The sequence below is a fragment of the Bos taurus genome, chromosome 7 (genome assembly GCF_002263795.3).
Source record: "Bos taurus isolate L1 Dominette 01449 registration number 42190680 breed Hereford chromosome 7, ARS-UCD2.0, whole genome shotgun sequence".
Taxonomy (NCBI): Eukaryota; Metazoa; Chordata; class Mammalia; order Artiodactyla; family Bovidae; genus Bos; species Bos taurus.
This window is the reverse complement of record NC_037334.1, coordinates 317259-339515: the sequence shown is the minus strand read 5'-3', so window position 1 is coordinate 339515 and position 22257 is coordinate 317259. Positions and strand designations below refer to the sequence as shown.

Below are 22257 nucleotides of genomic sequence, written 5' to 3'. Positions count from 1 at the left end.
CAGCCCTGCCAATGAATATTCCTTTATTATTGACTGGTTTGATCTTCTTACAGGCCAAAGGGTTCTCAAGAGTCTTCTCCAACATGACAGTTCAAAAGCATCAATTCTTTGGCACTCAGCTTTCTTTATGGTCCATCTTTCACATCCATACATGACTACTTGAAAAACTATAGCTTTGACTCAATGGACTTTTGTTGCTAAAGTAATGTCTCTGCTTTTTAATATGCTGTCTATGTTTGTCATACCTTTTCTTCCATGGAGCAAGTGTCTTTTAATTTCATGGCTGTAGTCACCATCTGCAGTGATTTTGGAGCTCAAGAAAATAAAGTCTGTCACTTCCAACCATTAGGAGCTGGGACTTAATGCTAGAACAGATTGTAATAGGTTGTCTTAAAAGATATAGTAAGAACCTCAGAGATTGTGTCTGTGTGTGTTTTCATGTGTAGAATATCTCATTGACAAGATTGCATTTACGAAATTACTGGATTAGAGAGGAAGCCAGATTCCTTTCGTTCCTTTGCTATCTCTTGTACCCAACTAGTCAATTGCACTTTGATCAATTGCACTATCAATTGTACCCAACTAGTCAATTGCACTTTATTTTTTCTGTCTCAATTGTCTGACCTGTAAAATTAGGAGAGTATAGTACCTACATCAATGACTGTTGCATGTTTGACTAAATGCTGAGAATCATGCCTGAATCATTTTAAACACTTGATAGATCTTAAATACATATATTTCTTTAATCAATTAAAATACATAAAGTGCAACAAGATGTTGTGAGGCAGGGGTGCTAAGAAAGCGATAATACAAAATCAAATACCTTTCTTAAGTGATGTCCAATAACAAGTCAAGAACCTTCTATACCCAATCTAATCCAAATTAATTTGAAAACTTTTTCTAAGTAAGTGGCATCTTACAGACTAAAGGTTAATTGCAAGCAAAGTATTTGTTTTCCCCCCTATCTTTTATTTTTATGTGTGAAAATATTACTGAAAGTATGGAACATCCTTCTCTGGTATCTCAGAAACACAATGAGCTACTGAGCATATAACTTGTGTCTTCAATGGCTGGTCAACTGACGTGACATTGAGAAGCACCACAGAGAACACTCACTTGAAGCCTGGACATAAAAAGACAGGTATAACTGCAAAATATATTTCTATAACTTATGTTTTTGCTGTTTACTATTATTTTCATAATTATTATTTATTATATCATTAATTACCATTTATGTATCTGTTGGTGAGGTATCTGTTCAATCATGTCTCTATTTTTAATTGGGTTGTGTTTTTATTATTTATAAATATTTTTGTATAGTCTAGCTACAAATTGTTGCAAAAATGTTTTGCAAATATTTTCTTCATTTCATCTATAAATCTAACATCTATCTATATTACATAATAATACATAGCATTACATAATAACACAAAACATTAAAAAGATTTAATAAAATTATGTAACAGGAATAATTAATAATCAACAAAACATTTTCCCCCCTCTGCTTATATTCTATTCATACTGCTTCAGCTTTCATTTGCTATATAAACACTATTTCAAAATGGCACAGTTTAAATAACTGGGCTGTATTCTGTTATTCTTCATGTTGACCATGATCAGATGGTATCAATCAGATGGTATTGAACTGTACAGCATTCCATGGACAGAGGAGCCTGGTGGGCTACAGTCCAGGGGGTCACTAAAGTTCCAAACATGACTTAGTGACTAAATAACAACAACAGCCAAGTATAAACATCAGTTTGAAGATTCTTGTTGCTTTATTTCAAAAGTATTTGAGGTTCCATCTTACAAATAACAACATGTGAAAAACTGAACTTCATGTGAACAATATGTCATATTCTTTAGGTCTAAAAAATATACATATCACTCACACTCCAATTTTCACATATTATCCAAGACACACACACATGCAAACACGTGATGGACATATAAATGCATGCAAACACAATGGAGATAAGTCTATATATTTCAGAAACAATTGAAAGTGAAAGTCACTCAGTCGTGTCTGACTTTGTGACGCCATGAACTATACAGTTCATGGAATTCTCCAGGCTAGAATACTGGAGTGGGTAGCTATTTCCTTCTTCAAGAGCTTATTCCCAACCCAGGGATCAAACCCAGGTCTCCCTCATTGCAGGCAGATTGTTTACTAGCTGAGCTATAAAGGAAGCCCACAGCATTTATTATCACTCATCTCATTTCCATTTTACAAAGAAAAAGTCTTTTTTATATTTCACTGGAGTGGGTAGCTGTTCTTTTCTCTAGGGGATCTTCCCAACCCAGGGATCGAACCCAGATCTCCCACATTGCAGGTAGATTCTTTACCATCTGAGCCACCAGGGAAGCACAAGAATATTGGAGTGGGTAGCCTACCCATTCTCCGGGGATCTTCCTGCCGCAGGAATTGAACCAGGGTCTCCTGTATTGCAGGCTGATTTTTACCAGCTGAGCTACAGGGTAGCTCAATAGATTAAAAATATATGAGTTAAATAAGTTTGTAGACATGTTTTCTTTCAATGAGTAAAGAGATTCTTTCTTTGGCACCAGACAATTCCCACAGAAAGGTAATTAATATTATGACAAAACAAAAATACACAACTAGAGAACAGCTCATTAATACTTGCTTAATGTCTCACCAGATAGTGAACATAACATAAACCAAAACCAGAAGCATAATTATTTTATTATGATCAATCCATGATATGCTCATTATTTCTGGAACTGATACAGATACTCTTAAAACAGCCATGGTTTTGAGAAATATTAAAATTGTTACCTTGTTTTGCATCCACATGAATATTCACAGAAAATGCTTAGTCCTGACTCTTACAGCCAGGTATCTCTAACATTAGAGTCTCACCCACATTATTTTGTAGAGGAGAAGACAGGTAAGTTCATCAAATGTATTCTTTGAGGTAAAGAAAGGAAGGCTCAGAGACAAGCTTGTAGAAAGTAACATGTCTCACAAATTACATTTAGATTTGGTTCAGTTTCCCAATGCTCTATACCAGGTATTTGTTTTTATTGAGTAATAACAGTTATGCCTTTTAAAAGAGTGCATGCATAAATGTATAATTTTCTGAATATAAAGACAATTGCATATAGAATTGTATTCTATCTTATGATATATTGCAGATGTGCAGAAGTGTTACACATCCATGTGTTCTTTTCTTGATCATTTTCTAAAATCTTAGACAAGAACAAAGGAAAATGGATGGAGGGAACTGCTCCTCTATTACTGGATTCATTTTCTTGGGAATTATTGATAATGCCGAGGACAAAGTGACCATATTTAACATAGTTCTAATTATTTATCTCACTGGCCACTTGGCAAATCTTGGGATGATGTTCCTGATTAAGATGGATCTGCAGCTTCACACACCTGTGTACTTTTTCCTTGGTCACCTCTTCTTCTGTGTCCTCTGCTATGCACTGCAATTCACCCCAAGATGCTCTTGGACCTATTTGCCAAGAACAAATCAATACCCTCCTATGGCTATGCTCTGCAATTCTTGGTCTTCTGTATCTTTGCAGATTAGGAGTGTTTCCTGCTGGCCGTGATGGCCTATGACTTGTACAAGGCCGTCAGCAGCCCCTTGCTCTATGCAGTCAGCATGTCCAGTGGGGTGTGCTCCCCGCTTGTGGCTGGGGTTTTCCTAGTGGGAATGGCAGATTCTCTGATACACAAGACATTAGCATTCCATTTATGCTTCTGTGGGTCAAATGAGATTAATGATTTCTTCTGTGACTTACCTCCACTTTTACTCCTTTCCTGCTCTGATATACAGGACAATGAATTGGTGTTATTCACTATTTTGGGTTTTATTGAACTGAGTACTATTTCAGGAGTCCTTTTCTCTTATTTTATCATCCTTTCAGTCTTGAAGACCCACTCTACTGATGGGAAGTTCAAAGCTTTCTACACCTGCACCTCTCATTTAAATGTTGTGACAATTTTCTAGGGAACTGTACTTTTCTTGTATTTCAGGCCAAATACTTTCTACTCTCAGATCAAGGCAAAATGACCTAATTGTTCTATACCCTTGTGATTCCCATGTTAAATCCTCTGTTATATAGCCTATAGAACAAAGATGTGAAACAGGCCCTGAAAAACTGGAAAATGAAAGGTGGTTTTAAAGGGTGTACTATAAATATATAGACACACATATATATGTTTGTTGTTTTTGTAAAATTATATTCATGATCCAAGGGAAATGAAATTGTTTCAAATACTATAAAGGAGCAAATAAATATTTATAATAAAATGTAATCTTTAAAACACAGCATGCTTCATTGTGTATATACAATTAATATATAGCACTTCCTCTTTGCTGAGTACTTCCAGAATTTTGCAATTTTGTCAAATATTATGGTTAATTCTTTCATTCAAATATTATTTCAATTACACTAAAATTTATTGTATATTTACTGAGAGACCTTTGAACATTTAGGTCCTTTATATTCTATGACATACACTATATTTTCTACATTAATGACTATAGATCAGATCAGATCAGTCGCTCAGTCGTGTCTGACTCTGCAACCTCATGAATCGCAGCACGCCAGGCCTCCCTGTCCATCACCACTTCCGGAGTTCACTCAGACTCACGTCCATCGAGTCAGTGACGCCATCCAGCCATCTCATCCTCTGTCGTCCCCTTCTCCTCCTGCCTCCAATCCATCCCAACATCAGAGTTTTTTCCAATGAGTCAACTCTTCTCATTAGCTGGCCAAAATACTGGAGTTTCAGCTTTAGCATCATTCCTTCCAAAGAAATCCCAGGGCTGATCTCCTTCAGAATGGACTGGTTGGATCTCCTTGCAGTCCAAGGGACTCTCAAGAGTCTTCTCCAACACCACAGTTCAAAAGCATCAATTCTTCGGCGCTCAGCCTTCTTCACAGTCCAACTCTCACATCCATACATGACCACTGGAAAAACCATAGCCTTGACTAGATGAACCTTTGTTGGCAAAGCAATGTCTCTGCTTTTGAATATGCTATCTAGGTTGGTCATAACTTTCCTTCCAAGGAGCAAGCGTCTTTTAATTTCATGGCTGAAGTCACCATCTGTAGTGATTTTGGAGCCCAGAAAAATAAATCTGACACTGTTTCCACTGTTCACCCATCTATTTCCCATGAAGTGATGGGACTGGATGCCATGATCTTCATGTTCTGAATGTTGAGCTTTAAGCAAACTTTTTCACTCTCCACTTTCACTTTCATCAAGAGGCTTTTTAGATCCTCTTCACTTTCTGCTATAAGGGTGGTATCATCTGCATATCTGAGGTTATTGATACTTCTCCTGGCAATCTTGATTCCAGCTTGTGTTTCTTCCAGTCCAGCATTTCTCATGATGTACTCTGCATGTAAGTTAAATAAGCAGGGTAACAATATACAGCCTTGACGTACTCCTTTCCCTATTTGGAACCAGTCTGTTGTTCCGTGTCCAGTTCTAACTGTTGCTTCCTGACCTGCACATGAATTTCTTAAGAGGCAGATCAGGTGGTCTGGTGTTCCCATCTCTTGAAGAATTTTCCACAGTTTATTGTGACCCACACAGTCAAAGGCTTTGGCATAGTCAATAAAGCAGAAATAGATATTTTTCTGTAACTCTCTTGCTTTTTCCATGATCCAGTAGATGCTGGCAATTTGATCTCTGGTTCCTCTGCCTTTTCTAAAACCAGCTTGAACATCAGGAAGTTCACGGTTCACATATTGCTGAAGCCTGGCTTGGAGAATTTTGAGCATTACTTTACTAGCATGTGAGATGAGTGCAATTGTGCGGTAGTTGGAGCATTCTTTGGCATTGCCTTTCTTTGGGTTTGGAATGAAAACTGACCTTTTCCAGTCCTGTGGCCACTGCTGAGTTTTCCAAATTTGCTGGCATATTGAGTGCAACACTTTCACAGCGTCATCTTTCAGGATTTGAAATAGCTCAACTGGAATTCCATCACCTCCACTAGCTTTGCTCATAGTGATGCTTCCTAAGGCCCACTTGACTTCACATTCCAGGATGTCTGGCTCTAGGTCAGTGATCACACCATCGTGATTATCTGGGTCGTGAAGATCTTTTTTGTACAGTTCTTCTGTGTATTCTTGCCATCTCTTCTTAATATCTTCTGCTTCTGTTAGGTCCATACCATTTCTGTCCTTTATCTAGCTCATCTTTGCATGAAATGTTCCTTTGGTATCTCTGATTTTCTTGAATAGATCTCTAGTCTTTCCCATTCTGTTGTTTTCCTCTATTTCTTGGCATTGATCACTGAAGAAGGCTTTCTTATCTCTTCTTGCTATTCTTTGGAACTCTGCATTCAGATGCTTACATCTTTCCTTTTCTCCTTTGCTTTTCGCTTCTCTTCTTTTCACAGCTATTTGTAAGGCCTCCCCAGACAGCCATTTTGCATTTTTGCATTTCTTTTCTATGGGGATGGTCTTGATCCCTGTCTCCTGTACAATGTCACGAACCTCATTCCATAGTTCATCAGGCACTCTATCTATCAGATCTAGGCCCTTAAATCTATTTCTCACTTCCACTGTATAATCATAAGGGATTTGATTTAGGTCATACCTGAATGGTCTAGTGGTTTTCCCTACTTTCTTCAATTTCAGTCTGAATTTGGCAATAAGGAGTTCATGGTCTGAGCCCCAGTCAGCTCCTGGTCTTGTTTTTGCTGACTGTATAGAGCTTCTCCATCTTTGGCTGCAAAGAATATAATCAATCTGATTTCGGTGTTGACCATCTGGTGATGTCCATGTATAGAGTCTTCTCTTGTGTTGTTGGAAGAGGGTGTTTGTTATGACCAGTGCATTTTCTTGGCAAAACTCTATTAGTCTTTGCCCTGCTTCATTCTGTATTCCAAGGCCAAATTTGCCTGTTACTCCAGGTGTTCCTTGACTTCCTACTTTTGCATTCCAGTCCCCTATAATGAAAAGGACATCTTTTTTGAGTGTTAGTTCTAAAAGGTCTTGTAGGTCTTCATAGAACTGTAATAGCAAGCATTAATTAACTATACAGTCAAGTAATTCCTACGAAGCCTCAAAATCACTCTGAAGTAAAAACTGAGAACTATAAATGCAGCGGAGGCAGGACTATCAAAAGAGAAAAGGCAGTCTCTTCAATAAGTGTGCTGGGAAAATTGTACCACTCATGTAAATGCATGAAATTAGAATATTTTCTAACACTGTCAGATCAGATCAGATCAGATCAGATCAGTCGCTCAGTCGTGTCTGACTCTTTGCAACCCCATGAATCGCAGCACACCAGGCATCCCTGTCCATCACCAACTCCCAGAGTTCACTCAGACTCACATCCATCGAGTCAGTGATGCCATCCAGCCATCTCATCCTCTGTCGTCCCCTTCTCCTCCTGCCCCCAATCCCTCCCAGCATCAGAGTCTTTTCCAATTAGTCAACTCTTCGCATGAGGTGGCCAAAGTACTGGAGTTTCAGCTTTAGCATCATTCCTTCCAAAGAAATCCCAGGGCTGATCTCCTTCAGAATGGACTGGTTGGATCTCCTTGCAGTCCAAGGGACTCTCAAGAGTCTTCTCCAACACCACAGTTCAAAAGCATCAATTCTTCGGCGCTCAGCCTTCTTCACAGTCCAACTCTCATATCCATACATGACCACAGGAAAAACCATAGCCTTGACTAGACGAACCTTTGTTGGCAAAGCAATGTCTCTGCTTTTAAATATGCTATCTAGGTTGGTCATAACCTTCTTCTAACACTGTACACAAAAATAAATGCAAAATGGATTAAAGACATAAATATAAGATGAGGTATTACAAAACTCTTAGAGGAAAACATAGGTGTAACAGTCTTTGACATTCATTGCAGCAATATATGTGTGTGTGTGTGTGTGTGTGTGTGTGTGTGTGTGTGTGTGTATAGTATCTGCCTCCTAAGGCAACAGAAATAAAAACAAAAATAAACTAATGGACCTAATTAAACTAAAACAACAACAAAAAAAGTTCTGCACAGCAAAGGATACCATAAAAACAATGAAAGGACAACCCATAGAATGGGAGACAATATTTGTAAATGATGTTAGCAACTAGGGATTAATTCCAAAATTTACAAACAGCTAATGCAGCTCAGTATACAAAGCAAACAACCCAAACAAAAACATGCACAGAAGATCTGAATAGACATTTCTCCAAACAAAATATACAGGCAACCAAGAGGTACATGAAAAGATTCTCAACACATGAATCATTAAAGAAAAGCAAATTAAAACCGTAAAGAGATATTATCTCACACTGGTTAAAATGACCATCATCAAAAAGCCTACAAACAATAAATGCTGGAGAGGGTGCCAGCTCATTTCAGTTCATTTGCTCAGTGGTGTCCAACTCTTTGTGACCCCATGGACTGCAGCACACCAGGTCTCCCTGTCCATCACCAACTCCTGGAGTCCACCCAAATCCATGTCCATTGATTCAGTGATGCCATCCAACCATCTCATCCTCTGTTGTCCCCTTCTCCTTCTGCTTTCAGTCTTTCCCAGCATCAGGGTCATTTCAAATGAGTCAGCTCTTAGCATCATGTAGCCAAAGGATTGGAATTTCAGCTTCAACATCAGTCCTTCCAATGAATATTCAGGTCTGATTTCCTTTGGGATGGACTGATTGGATCTCCTGGCAGTCCAAGGGACTCTCAAGAGTCTTCTCCAACACCACAGTTCAAAAGCATCAATTCTTCGGTGCCCAGCGAAGAATTTTCTTTCTAGTCCAACACTCACATCCATACATGACCACTGGAAAAACCATAGCCTTGACTAGACGGACCTTATTTGGCAAAGTAATGTCTCTGCTTTTCAACATGCTATCTAGGTTGGTCATAATTTTCCTTCCAAGGAGTAAGCGTCTTTTAATTTCATGGCTGCAGTCACCACCTGCAGAGATTTTGGAGCCCCCCAAAATAAAGTCTGACACTGTTTCCACTGTTTCCCCATCTATTTGCCATGAAGTGATGGGACTGGATGCCATGATCTTTGTTTCCTGAATGTTGAGCTTTAAGCCAACTTTTTCACTCTCCTCTTTCACTTTCAAGAGGCTCTTTAGTTCTTTTTCACTTTCTGCCATAAGGGTGGTGTCATCTGCATATCTGAGGTTATTGTCATTTTCCCCGGCAATCTTGATTCCAGCTTGTGCTTCATCCAGCCCAGCGTTTCTCATGATATACTCTGCATATAACTTAAATAAGCAGGGTGACAATATACAGCCTTGACGTACTCCTTTTCCTATTTGGAGCCAGTCTGTTGTTCCATGTCCAGTTCTAATTGTTGCTTTTTGTCCTGCATACAGATTTCTCAAGAGGCAGGTCATGAGAGTGTGTGGAGAATAGAAAAACCTCCTACGCTGTTGTGGGAATGTAAATTTGTACGGCCACAACGGAGAACAGTATGAAGGTCCCTTAAAAACTTAAAAATTGAGCTAGTGCATGATCCAACCATCCCAATGCAGGGCATATATTCTGAGAAAACTGTAGTTTGAAAGGATATGTGTACCCCAGTGTTCACTGCAGTGCTGTTTACAATAGCCAAGATATAGAGGTAACCTAAATGTCTGTTAACAGATGAATGGATAAAGAAGATTCAGTACATATTTATAATGGAGGATTTGTTGTTGTTCAGTCACTTAGTCATGTCCAACCCTTGCAACCCCATGGACTGCAGCATGCCTGGTCTCTCCTTTCTTTATCTCCCAGAGCTTGCTCAAACTCATGTTCATTGGGATGCCATCCAACCATCTCATCCTCAGTCATCCCCTTCTTATCCTGCATTCAACCTTTCCCAGAAGCAGGGTGTTTTCTAAAGAGTCAGTTCTTTGCATCAGGTGGCCAAATTATTGGCGTTTCCACTTCAGCATCAGTCCTTCCAATGAATATTCAGGACTGATTTTCTTTAGGATGGACTGCTTTGCTCTTATTGCAGTCCAAGGGACTTCATACTCGAAGTTTACCCCAATAGATAGCTTTGCCTCTTTAAAGAGTGGGCACATGACTGGATGCTTTTCTGAATACAAAAATACAGTTATAGAAAGAAATGTGTTCTGCTTTATGATATTTTGAAGATGTGCAGAAGTGTTACCTACCCATGTATCTTTGTTATTTATTTTAAAAATATTTTTCTAAGAGTATAGACAAGAGCAAAGACGGATGGACAGAGACAATTGCTCCTCCTTGACTGAATTCATTTTCTTGGGAATTAGTGAGAACACTGAGAACAAAGTGACCCTATTTACCATGGTTCTCCTTGTTTATCTCATCAATCTTCTGGCAAACCTTGGAATGATAACCCTGATTAGGATGGATCTCCAGCTGCACACACCCATGTACTTTTTCCTCAGCCACCTCTCCTTCTGTGACCTCTGCTATTCCACAGCCACCAGCCCTAAGATGCTGGTGGACCTGTTTGCCAAGAACAAGTCAATCTCTTTTCATGGTTGTGCTCTGCAATTCTTGGTCTTCTGTATCTTTGCCAATTCTGAGTATCTCCTGCTGGCAGTGATGCCCTGTGACCAGTACAAGGCCATCAGCAGCCCCTTGCTCTTTGCAGTCAGCATGTCCAACAGGGTGTGCTCCCTGCTCGTGGCTGGGGTTTACCTGGTGGCAATGGCAGATGCTCTGATACACACAACATTAGCATTCCGCTTATGTTTCTGTGGGTCAAATGAGATTAACCATTTCTTCTATGATTTGCCTCCACTTTTCCTCCTTTCTTGCTCTGATATACAGGTCAATGAGTTGGCATTATTCCTTGTTTATGGCTTCATTGAACTGAGTACCATTTCAGGAGTTCTTGTCTTTTATTTTCATATCATCCTTTCAGTCTTGAAGATCCACTCTGTAGAGGGGAGGTTCAAAGCTTTCTCTACCTGCACCTCTCACCTAACTGCAGTGACAATTTTCCAGGGAACCATTTTCTTTATGTATTTCAGACTGAGTTCATCCTACTCTCTAGATCAAGACAAAATGACTTTGTTGTTTTTTACTCTAGTGATTCCAATGTTAAACCCTCTGATTTACAGTCTAAGAAACAAGGATGTGAAACAAGCCCTAGAAAAAATAAAACTTAAAAGATGATGCTAAATATTTATATTTCACACACAGAAAAACACACACGTTGTGGTTTTTGTGTTTGTAAAATTATGTGGCATTATACAAGACAAAAGAAGTTCTCTTACTAAATACATAAATTAATAATAAGCATTGGTTATAAAGCCAAAATTTTAGAAACGTTACAACTTCCAAATACAGCATACTCATATGTATCAAGAATTTATATATGGCATGTTCTCTTTGTTGAAAACTTTCCTGAGTGTTTTAATTTTGTCACATTGTATTGATTCATTCTTTCATTTATGAAATTCTTTCATTTCCTGTTTCAATTGCTAGATAATTATCATGTGTTTATTGACAGATATTTGAACTTTTTATAAAATATTCTATGGTACGTACTGTATTTTCTGTACTAATGAATATAAGCTAGTGTTAACCATAAGCATTTGCTAACAAGCTAAACATTCATAAGATTCCCCAAATCCTCATGTAATTTAAAAAATAAGGGTTATAGACCAAAATCTAAAAACAAAACTAGTATATCTTTGGATAGATACACTCAGCCTCAGATCTAAAAATCATTCAAGTTAAGAAATGAAAGGATATTAGTAAGAGGATGGAACAATTAGATGGATTTTAAGGTGGACAAGCACATGTCCTTTAGAAGTACGGTATCCTTGTTTGCCACAACATGGAAAAAACTTGAAGGCAGCATGCTAAGTGAGATCAGTCAAACAGTAAAAGACAAATACTGGATCAGATCAGATCAGATCAGTCGCTCAGTCGTGTCCGACTCTTTGTGACCCCATGCATCGCAGCACGCCAGGCCTCCCTGTCCATCACCAACTCCCGGAGCTCACTCAGACTCACATCCATCGAGTCAGTGATGCCATCCAGCCATCTCATCCTCTGTTGTCCCCTTCTCCTCCTGCTCCCAATCCTTCCTAGCATCAGGGTCTTTTCCAATGAGTCAGCTCTTCGCATGAGGTGGCCAAAGTACTGGAGTTTCAGCTTTAGCATCATTCCTTCCAAAGAAATCCCAGGGCTGATCTCCTTCAGAATGGACTGGTTGGATCCCCTTGCAGTCCAAGGGACTCCCAAGAGTCTTCTCCAACACCACAGTTCAAAAGCATCAATTCTTCGGCGCTCAGCCTTCTTCACAGTCCAACTCTCACATCCATACATGACCACTGGAAAAGCCATAGCCTTGACTAGACGAAACTTTTTTGGCAAAGTAATGTCTCTGCTTTTGAATATGCTATCTAGGTTGGTCATAACTTTCCTTCCAAGGAGTAAGCGTCTTTTAATTTCATGGCTGCAGTCACCATCTGTAGTGATTTTGGAGCCCAGAAAAATAAAGTCTGACACTGTTTCCACTGTTTCCCCATCTATTTCCCATGAAGTGATGGGACCGGATGCCATGATCTTCATGTTCTGAATGTTGAGCTTTAAGCCAACTTTTTCACTCTCCTCTTTCCCTTTCATCAGGAGGCTTTTGAGTTCCTCTTCACTTTCTGCCATAAGGCTGGTGTTATCTGCATTTCTGAGGTTATTGATATTTCTCCTGGCAATCTTGATTCCAGCTTGTGCTTCTTCCAGTCCAGCGTTTCTCATGATGTACTCTGCATGTAAGTTAAATAAGCAGGGTAACAATATACAGCCTTGACGTACTCCTTTTCCTATTTGGAACCAGTCTGTTGTTCCATGTCCAGTTCTAACTGTTGCTTCCTGACTTGCATATAGGTTTCTCAAGAGGCAAGTCAGGTGGTCTGGCATTCCCATCTCTTTCAGAATTTTCCACAGTTTATTGTGATCCACACAGTCAAAGGCTTTGGCATAGTCAATAAAACAGAAATAGATGTTTTTCTGGAACTCTCTTGCTTTTTCCATGATCCAGCAGATGTTAGCAATTTGATCTCTGGTTCCTCTGCCTTTTCTAAAACCAGCTTGAACATCTGGAAGTTCACGGTTCACATATTGCTGAAGCCTGGCTTGGAGAATTTTGAGCATTACTTTACTAGTGTGTGAGATGAGTGCATTTGTGCGGTAGTTTTAACAATCTTTGGCATTGCCTTTCTTTGGGTTTGGAATGAAAACTGACCTTTTCCAGTCCTGTGGCCACTACTGAGTTTTCCAAATTTGCTGGCATATTGAGTGCAGCACTTTCACAGCATCATCCTTCAGGATTTGGAATAGCTCAACTGGAATTCCATCACCTCCACTAGATTTTTTCATAGTGATGCTTCCTAAGGCCCACTTAACTTCACATTCCAGGATGTCTGGCTCTAGGTGAGTGATCACACCATTGTGATTATCTGGGTCATGAAGATATTTTTTTGTATAGTTCTTCTGTGTATTCTTACCACCTCTTCTTAATATCTTCTGCTTCTTTTAGTTCCATACCATTTCTGTTCTTTATTGAGCCCATCTTTTCATGAAATGTTCCCTTTGTATCTCTAATTTTCATGAAGAGATCTCTAGTCTTTCCCATTCTGTTGTTTTCCTCTATTTCTTTGCATTGATTGCTGCTGTGTAAAATAATCCCAGTACTGGAAAAGATTTGGAAAAAAAAAAAAAAGAAGTTACTTTAGGTTGAAATCAGAAATTGTACTGTACTTGTAGACTGTTTCAAACTTTAATAGTGGTTACATTAAGCCATCTAGATATTATGAAATTCAGGAGGACAAATACTTTCAAACATAGTCCTTTTATGTAAGTTGTAATTCATATTCAGAATACATAGACTCCTCATCAAAGTGAATATCCAAATGTAGTAGCCCTCTAGTAAGTAAAACTTAAATAAAAGGTTAATAGCAAATAAAAGCATTATGAGTCACCTAAAGAATAGTAAGGTGTAAATGATTGAATTAGCAACTGTTAATGAGGATGTGGAATAAGTATGGCTTTATAATTTACAATTGGATGAGAATTGCCTGTATATTTTATAAAACTCTAAACTGTGTCCAATACTGTAGAACATATACTAATACATTTCCTATGGCTCAAAAATGGCATTTTTTGAATTATACCTAAGAGAAATGGATGAATATGACCACCCAAAGACTTATACAAAAACGTTCTTCATTGAATTATTTGTAATAATATAAAACTGAAAACAACCCCCACATTTTACACACTTTAGATCAGTACTTGACAAATATCCTTAAAATGTTAAATAGTGTATATATTAGAATTTATAGTTCATAAACTTTGTCACAATCCTCAGATTTTTGCTGTATCACAAAAGCAACCATAAAAATATACAGATAAATGGTATGTTCATCTCCAATAAAACTTTAGAGGTCAAGTATACTGACCCCAGCTCTAAATTAGATAAATTACTGTATGGACATCACCCGATGGTCAACACCAAAATCAGATTGATTATATTCTTTGCAGCCAAAGATGGAGAAGCTCTATACAGTCAGCAAAAACAATACCAGGAGCTGACTGGGGCTCAGACCATGAACTCCTTATTGCCAAATTCAGATTGAAATTGAAGAAAGTAGACCATTCAGGTATGACCTAAATCAAATCCATTATGATTATACAGTGGAAGTGAGAAATAGATTTAAGGGCCTAGATCTGATAGATAGAGTGCCTGATGAACTATGGAATGAGGTTCATGACATTGTACAGGAGACAGAGATCAAGACCATCCCCATAGAAAAGAAATGCAAAAATGCAAAATGGCTGTCTGGGGAGGCCTTACAAATAGCTGTAAAAGAAGACAAGTGAAAAGCAAAGGAGAAAAGGAAAGATATAAACATCTGAATGCAGAGTTCCAAAGAATAGCAAGAAGAGATAAGAAAGCCTTCTTCGGCGATCAATGCAAAGACATACAGGAAAACAACAGAATGGGAAAGACTAGAGATCTCTTCAAGAAAATCAGAGATACCAAAGGAACATTTCATGAAAAGATGGGCTCAATAAAGGACAGAAATGGTATGGACCTAACAGAAGCAGAAGATACTAAGAAGAGATGGCAAGAATACACAGAAGAACTGTACAAAAAAGATCTTCATGACCCAGATAATCACAGTGGTGTGATCACTGACCTAGAGCCAGATATCCTGGAATGTGAAGTCAAGTGGGCTTTAGAAAGCATCACTACGAACAAAGCTAGTGGAGGTGATAGAATTCCAGTTGAGCTATTTCAAATCCTGAAAGATGACGCTGTGAAAGTGTTGCACTCAATATGCCAGCAAATTTGGAAAACTCAGTAGTGGCCACAGGACTGGAAAAGGTCAGTTTTCATTCCAATCCCAAAGAAAGGCAATGCCAAAGAATGCTCCAATTACCGCACAAATGCACTCATCTCACACACTAGTAAAGTAATGCTCAAAATTCTCCAAGCCAGGCTTCAGCAATATGTGAACCGTGAACTTCCAGATGTTCAAGCTGGTTTTAGAAAAGGCAGAGGAACCAGAGATCAAATTGCCAGCATCTACTGGATCATGGAAAAAGCAAGAGAGTTCCAGAAAAACATCTATTTCTGCTTTATTGACTATGCCAAAGCCTTTGACTGTGTGGATCACAATATACTGTGGAAAATTCTTCAAGAGATGAGAATACCAGACCACCTGATCTGCCTCTTGAGAAATTTGTATGCAGGTCAGGAAGCAACAGTTAGTACTGGACATGGAACAACAGACTAGTTCCAAATAGGAAAAGGAGTTCGTCAAGGCTGTATATTGTCACCCTGTTTATTTAACTTACATGTAGAGTACATCATGAGAAACGCTGGAGTGGAAGAAGCACAAGCTGGAATCAAGTTTGCTAGGAGAAATATCAATAACCTCAGATATGCAGATGATACCACCCTTATGGCAGAAAGTGAAGAGGAACTCAAAAGCTTCTTGATGAAAGTGAAAGAGGAGAGTGAAAAGGTTGGCTTAAAGCTCAACATTCAGAAAATGAAGATCATGGCATCTGGTCCCATCACTTCATGGGAAATAGATGGGGAAACAGTGGAAACAGTGTCAGACTTTATTTTTCTGGGCTTCAAAATCACTACAGATGGTGACTGCAGCCATGAAATTAAAAGATGCTTACTCCTTGGAAGGAAAGTTATGATCAACCTAGATAGCATATTCAAAAGCAGAAACATTACTCTGCCAACAAAGGTTCGTCTAGTCAAGGCTATGGCTTTTCCAGTGGTCATGTATGGATGTGAGAGTTGGACTGTGAAGAAGGCTGAGCGCCGAAGAATTGATGCTTTTGAACTGTGGTGTTGGAGAAGACTCTTGGGAGTCCCTTGGACTGCAAGGAGATCCAACCAGTCCATTCTGAAGGAGATCAGCCCTGGGATTTCTTTGGAAGGAATGATGCTAAAGCTGAAACTCCAGTACTTTGGCCACCTCATGCGAAGAGTTGACTCATTGGAAAAGACTCTGATGCTGGGAGGGATTGGGGGCAAGAGGAGAAGGGGACGACAGAGGATGAGATGGCTGGATGGCATCACTGACACGATGGACATGAGTCTGAGTGAACCCCGGGAGTTGGTGATGTACAGGGATGCCTGGTGTGCTGCCATTCATGGGGTTGCAAAGAGTCAGACACGACTGAGCGACTGATCTGATCTGATCTGATCTGAAGTTTATATCTGGGAGTACTACACAGCAATGAGGGTGAATTGTGTGAAAGCGGTAAAAATAAAGCTGTGAAAGCTGTATGATTTTGTTACTGTATCCTTTAAAAGTATCCAAGCTGAGTATCATGTGTGCCTGTTAAGTCGCCTCAGTCCTGTGTAACTCTGTGCAACCCTATAGACTGGAGCCTGCCGGGCTCTTCTCTCCATCGGATTCTCCAGTCAATAATACTGGAGTGGGTTGCCATACCCTCCCCCAGGGGATCTTTCTGACTCAAGGATCAAACACATATCTCTTTTATCTCCTGCATTGGTAGCTGCATTCTTATCCAGCTGAGTCATCTGGGAAGACCCTGAAGTATCATATTTGATATCAATTTGTGATGGATGTGTGGGGACACTTTCTGAGATGTTAGTAATGTTTTCTCTTTGTTTTCATTCTGGGAGCAGAATTTCTTCATTACTTAAGCTTACATGTATAGAAGAAATTTTCTAAATATGTATTGTACTCTAAAAAAGAGTTTTCCTTAAACAAAGCATGTTCACTATCAGAGTACTATTTTTTTTTTCTTTTAATATGATAGTTTCTTATACAAAATAAGTATTGACTATACATTTGTGAAACTGATGTAGTACACACATTCATATCTCAGAACACAATTAATCTTTATATTACTAGAAGTATTCCTTTCTTGTCGAACAACACCCACTGGCTCTCCTAGTCATTCCCCCAGCAGCCATGAGACATAATGAAATTTGATAACTCGATCATGCAGTGAACTCTGTATCACAGTACTCCAGGTTTGATGGCATACAAGTATGTTCTGAGAAAGTCATCTTCTGAGTAGATAGTTGCCTACACAGGATTTTACTGTCACCATGGGCACAAGGAAATCCTAAAATCTAATTTTTTCTCACTTGCTCTTATCCGACGCATGCATTTTCTCCTTGACACACACTTTTCAGTTATCTCAGATCTCCATTTTTAATGAAACACAAATCCCATTGGGAGATCTTTTGGTTACCCAGCTTGTATTAATAATGTAGCTACCCAAAGTCAGGTTGAAATTGTTGGGAGGGAGTAGATTGAAAGGAGTTTATCCTGTGTGGTCTTGAGGAGCAGCAATGATAAAAAGCTAATGCCAGGTCTGGTTGATTAAAATGTAACCCAAGGGATTTTTGCATCCCAGAAGATAGGGATATACCTGAGGGAAAAATTAATCTGATCAGGGATAGAATTAGGTGATCAAGGACTATTCCACACACATCCACAGTGTGCCAGAGAGGAAATAAATAATGGTCACGAATTCTTTTGTAACGCAGAGACATCAATTCCTTGATTTTAACTGGTGGAAAATTATTGGCAATTAGTTATGTGGCTTAACCTTTGCCTCAACTGTATTTCTACAGGAGGACAGCTGGTATTTGAGGATTGAGTTGGTCAAGAATGGCAATGACATATAAAATGACATAAAAAATGTATCTCTATTACTTTCCCAAAACTAAAAACATAGTAATTACATGAAATTTGGTTTTATGAGTTTCCTAGCTTTAGAAAAAATAAGGTAGGTAAAAAGCAAGAAACAATTAAAAGGAATAATCAGAGAAGTAACTCCAAAAATAAAAAGATAATCTGTGTCCTTGTTAAATCCCAAATGAGAATTCAGATGAAACAGGAAAAATTAGGTATGCTCAGTATTTCTAATTTTAACCCATTTAACAGATATTGTCATTTTCCTAAAAACTAATGATACTGAGCAAACACATATACAATGTTTCTGTTTGCACATCTTGGTGAGCATATCTATTCAATCCTTTGCCTAAATTTTATTATTATAATTTTTTTTCTTATTATTGATGAAAGCATTTCATAAAGTTTGGATACAAGTTCTTTTTCAGATGTGTAGATATACTTTTCAAATATTTTCTTCACTTTTCAGATTTGTATTAATATATATAATAAATATATAATGCAAATATATAAAATAAATATATATAATGTAAATATATATGGAAAATAATTACCCCTAAACTATTCTCTTATTTATATATCCACACTGCTGCTGTTATCTCTTGCTACCTAAACAGTATTTCAAAACCACATGACTTAAATAGCTTCCTGTGTAGCTTAGTTTGTAAATATCTCCCTGCAATGCGGGAGACCTGGATTCAATTCCTTGGTTGGGAAGTTCCCCTGGAGAAGGAAATGTCACCACTCCAGTATTCTTGCCTGGATAATTCCATGGACAGAGGAGCTTGGCAGGCTACAGTTCATGGGCTCACAAGAGTTGGACATGACTTAGCAGTATCTTTCTTTTAAAACAATGATCTCTGATTCATTATTTTGTTCATCCTCATGTTGACTAAGGTCACATAAAATATTCAGTGGGAGGATAGGCTAGGTTATAAGGTAACTCACATCTGTCACTGGATGAGAATGGCTGGACAGATGAACTCATATTCTCCTCTTCCCCCTTTAAGCAATCTCAGAATCTGTCTGTCACAAGGTATTCTCAGATGGTTAGATGGACTTCTTATCTGGTATCATGTGGCTTTCAGATACTGTCTTCCTAAAGGCTTAATGCAGGATTGACTCACAGGTGTTCCCCTGGAGGCCTGATGGGTGACTCCATGTTTCTACCACAGGCACATTTCCGTCCCTGGTTGGGAAATAAGATCCCAGTATTGTGTGGTGCAGAGTGGTGGTGGGGGGAAGAAATGTAAAACAGACTTACATTATTTCTGCCAATTTTTGTTGGGCAAAGCAGCTAAAGTATAGCAAATATTCAAAGGGAGGATAAATAAGTAATGTATCTCTAAAAAAATGTGTGAAAAAATGACAGTTATCTTTAATCTACACAAACTGTCACTTTCCCATTGTAGAACTCTGTAGTTTCTAATTCCAGATAGATTTATTAATAGCTTTAATATTTTAATTAGATCTGTCAGCTAGTGTACAATCTCTTTTCAATTTTGTTGTGCATATACTTACACAAAGTCCCTGACTGAAGCAGTACATCAACAGCACACAAAGCAATTGAGAGTGATTGGCATTTAAATCATTCAGGTCATTGTGAAAGGAACATTTCTTCAGAGACCTCAGGAAGTACCCTTATCACAACCAGATACTGAGATGTTAGACTGAGTTTTAGGAGTTCAGAGAATTTCATTGCTCTCTGTTGAAAGGATTTGGGGAAGACCCTAAAGTGAAAATTTTGATATATATTTTCCCAAGAACTAATACGGATAATTGCAAGTAAGAGGGTAACAGGTAGGAAGGCCAGGGGTCTCCAAATGGAGGAAATAGGCTGCAAGTGTCAGACATTTTTATCTCCCTTAAGTGGCAGGAGGAAACAAACTAATGATATTTTTTTTCCCTTCTCTATACAAATTTAAAAGGTTTCTCCTAAAATACTGTGTTGCCATAATGACACATGGTTTCACCTGAAGTTAACTATTCTCAAACCTTGAGTTAACCAATGCATTTTTCTTATGTAAATGTTTGTCTTAAGCTATGTTAATGTACTATGCATTTACCCCAGACTCTGTCTTCAAGTTGTTTCCGCCTAATGGCTCAGAACCTACTTGACAAGCCAGTATGTTATACTCAGACATTGTTCCCCTAATCTATGTAAACGAAACTATTTGTATGGTAATCTGCCCTTCTGCAAGATTCAAGTCAATCGTTTTATGGCCCAGGATGAATCGTCTGGTGCCAAGATTACCCCCAAAATACCTCTTATGGATAAGGGGCCTGGTGCCATTCTGAGTTTTAAGACATTCCTTTCTTTCATTAACAGACTGAGTGAGTGAGTGAGTGAAGTTGCTCAGTCGTGTCCGACTCTTTGAGACCCCATGGACTGTAGCATATCAGGCTCTTCTGTCCATGGGATTTTCCAGGCAAGTGTACTAGAATGGGTTGCCATTTCCTTCTCCAGACTACTATGTTAACAGACTACTAGTGACTATATAACATCCAGCTGAAGACTAGCAGGGGGGTACTCTTTCTGCCCCCTTCTGATGACTATGTCAGAAGCTTTCTCTATCTCCTTTATACTTTAATAAAACTTTATTACACAGAAGCTCTGGGCGATCAAGCCTCGTCTCTGGCCCCGGATTGAATTCTTCTCCTCTGGAGGCCAAGAATCCTGGCGTCTTTTCGTTCAGCAACAACCTTTCACAAGCAAATTATTTTAAGAAAAAAAATGGAACTCTGCTGATGTAGAAAACTCATCTCCATGCTTAAATATTTTAAAGTAGTCATTTTTGCACATATGAGCTATTGTGGTTTAGTTGCTAAGTCATGTCCAACTCTTGTGACCACGTGGACTGTAGCCTGCCAGGCTCCTCTGTCCATGGGATTCTCTAGGCAAGAATACTGGAGTGAGTTGCCATTTCCTTCTCCAGGAGATCTTCCTGACCCAGGAATCTAATCCAGGTCTCCTGCACTGCAGGCAGATTCTTTACCAACTGAGCTTCAAGGGAAGCCCATGTATATCCAAAGAAAAATCCACAAAGCAGGTATATTTCTATTCTTTGTATATTATTCTCCACTTTAATAGACAGAAGTACTGAGTGATCAATATTTTAAAAGCACTACCTACCCAAATTCTTTTATCAAGGGGTTTACAAAATAGAAAATAAACATTGCTCTTATTCTTGAGGCCTTAAATGTAGTAAAGAGATTCTTACATGATTAAAATAAGCATAATTCAAAGAAGGGTGCACTACTTAGAGAATATGAGGAAGTTGCAAAGTTAATGAAATATTCTTGGACATGTGGTTGGAGGATGGGAATAAAAGGTTCTCTGGTGATGAAGTCTGCTTGAAAGGTAGCACTGACAGAATGAAATGGCATCATTATTCTTAATAGCTAAAGAGTAAAAATAACCACATGCTCATCCACCTGAAGACTGGATCAATAAACTGTTTTATATCCATAAAAAGAAACATTATTATGCTAACTAATGAAACAGGTTTCTGACACAAGCACAATGTGGCTGACACTATATTTACCTAAATATTTTACTGAAGCAAATATAGTATTTTACTAAAGAAAAGAAGCCTGACAGGAAAATAAATAATATATTGCATGCTTCTGCTTGTATTCAAGACCAAGAATAGGAAACCACACAGACTCAGAATGTAGATTAGAGGTTTCAGGGGTGGGGGAGGTTTCAGAGAGGGAGCAAGTGCTAATAGATATAGTTTTCTTATGAGACTGATGAACATTTTCTGAATGCAGATGCTGGTGATAACTGAACAACCTTGAAAATATAATAAAAACAAAACAAACAAACAAACAAAAAACTGTATACATTAGAAGGGTGAATTTTATGGTATATGTATTACATTTCAATATTAAAGAAAATACAGTTGAAATACAGTTTAATTCTTAAATGAGGTATGAAGGATAAAGTTTCAAAAACATAATGAACAATCCAAAGGCACTGGAAATGATTGAGGGAGATCTTTTTGAGTTTCATTAGGTTTCCTCTCAAATTAGAGAAGGAGGAGATTAGGGGTAACTATAAAACAATCCTACAAACAATACACAGTATCCTTCTTACCATAGAGCAATTT

At 38.4% G+C, this 22257-nt stretch overlaps 1 protein-coding gene and 1 pseudogene across 1 annotated transcript; both read left to right on the top strand.

Annotated features, from left to right (window-relative positions):
* OR5W42P (olfactory receptor family 5 subfamily W member 42, pseudogene) lies at positions 3232-4132 on the top strand (annotated as a pseudogene).
* OR5W39 (olfactory receptor family 5 subfamily W member 39) lies at positions 10182-11108 on the top strand. Its single transcript, NM_001390750.1, has one exon. The coding sequence runs from the start codon at positions 10182-10184 to the stop codon at positions 11106-11108; it is 927 nt and encodes a 308-aa protein (NP_001377679.1).
* Positions 11109-22257: the final 11149 nt, after the last annotated feature.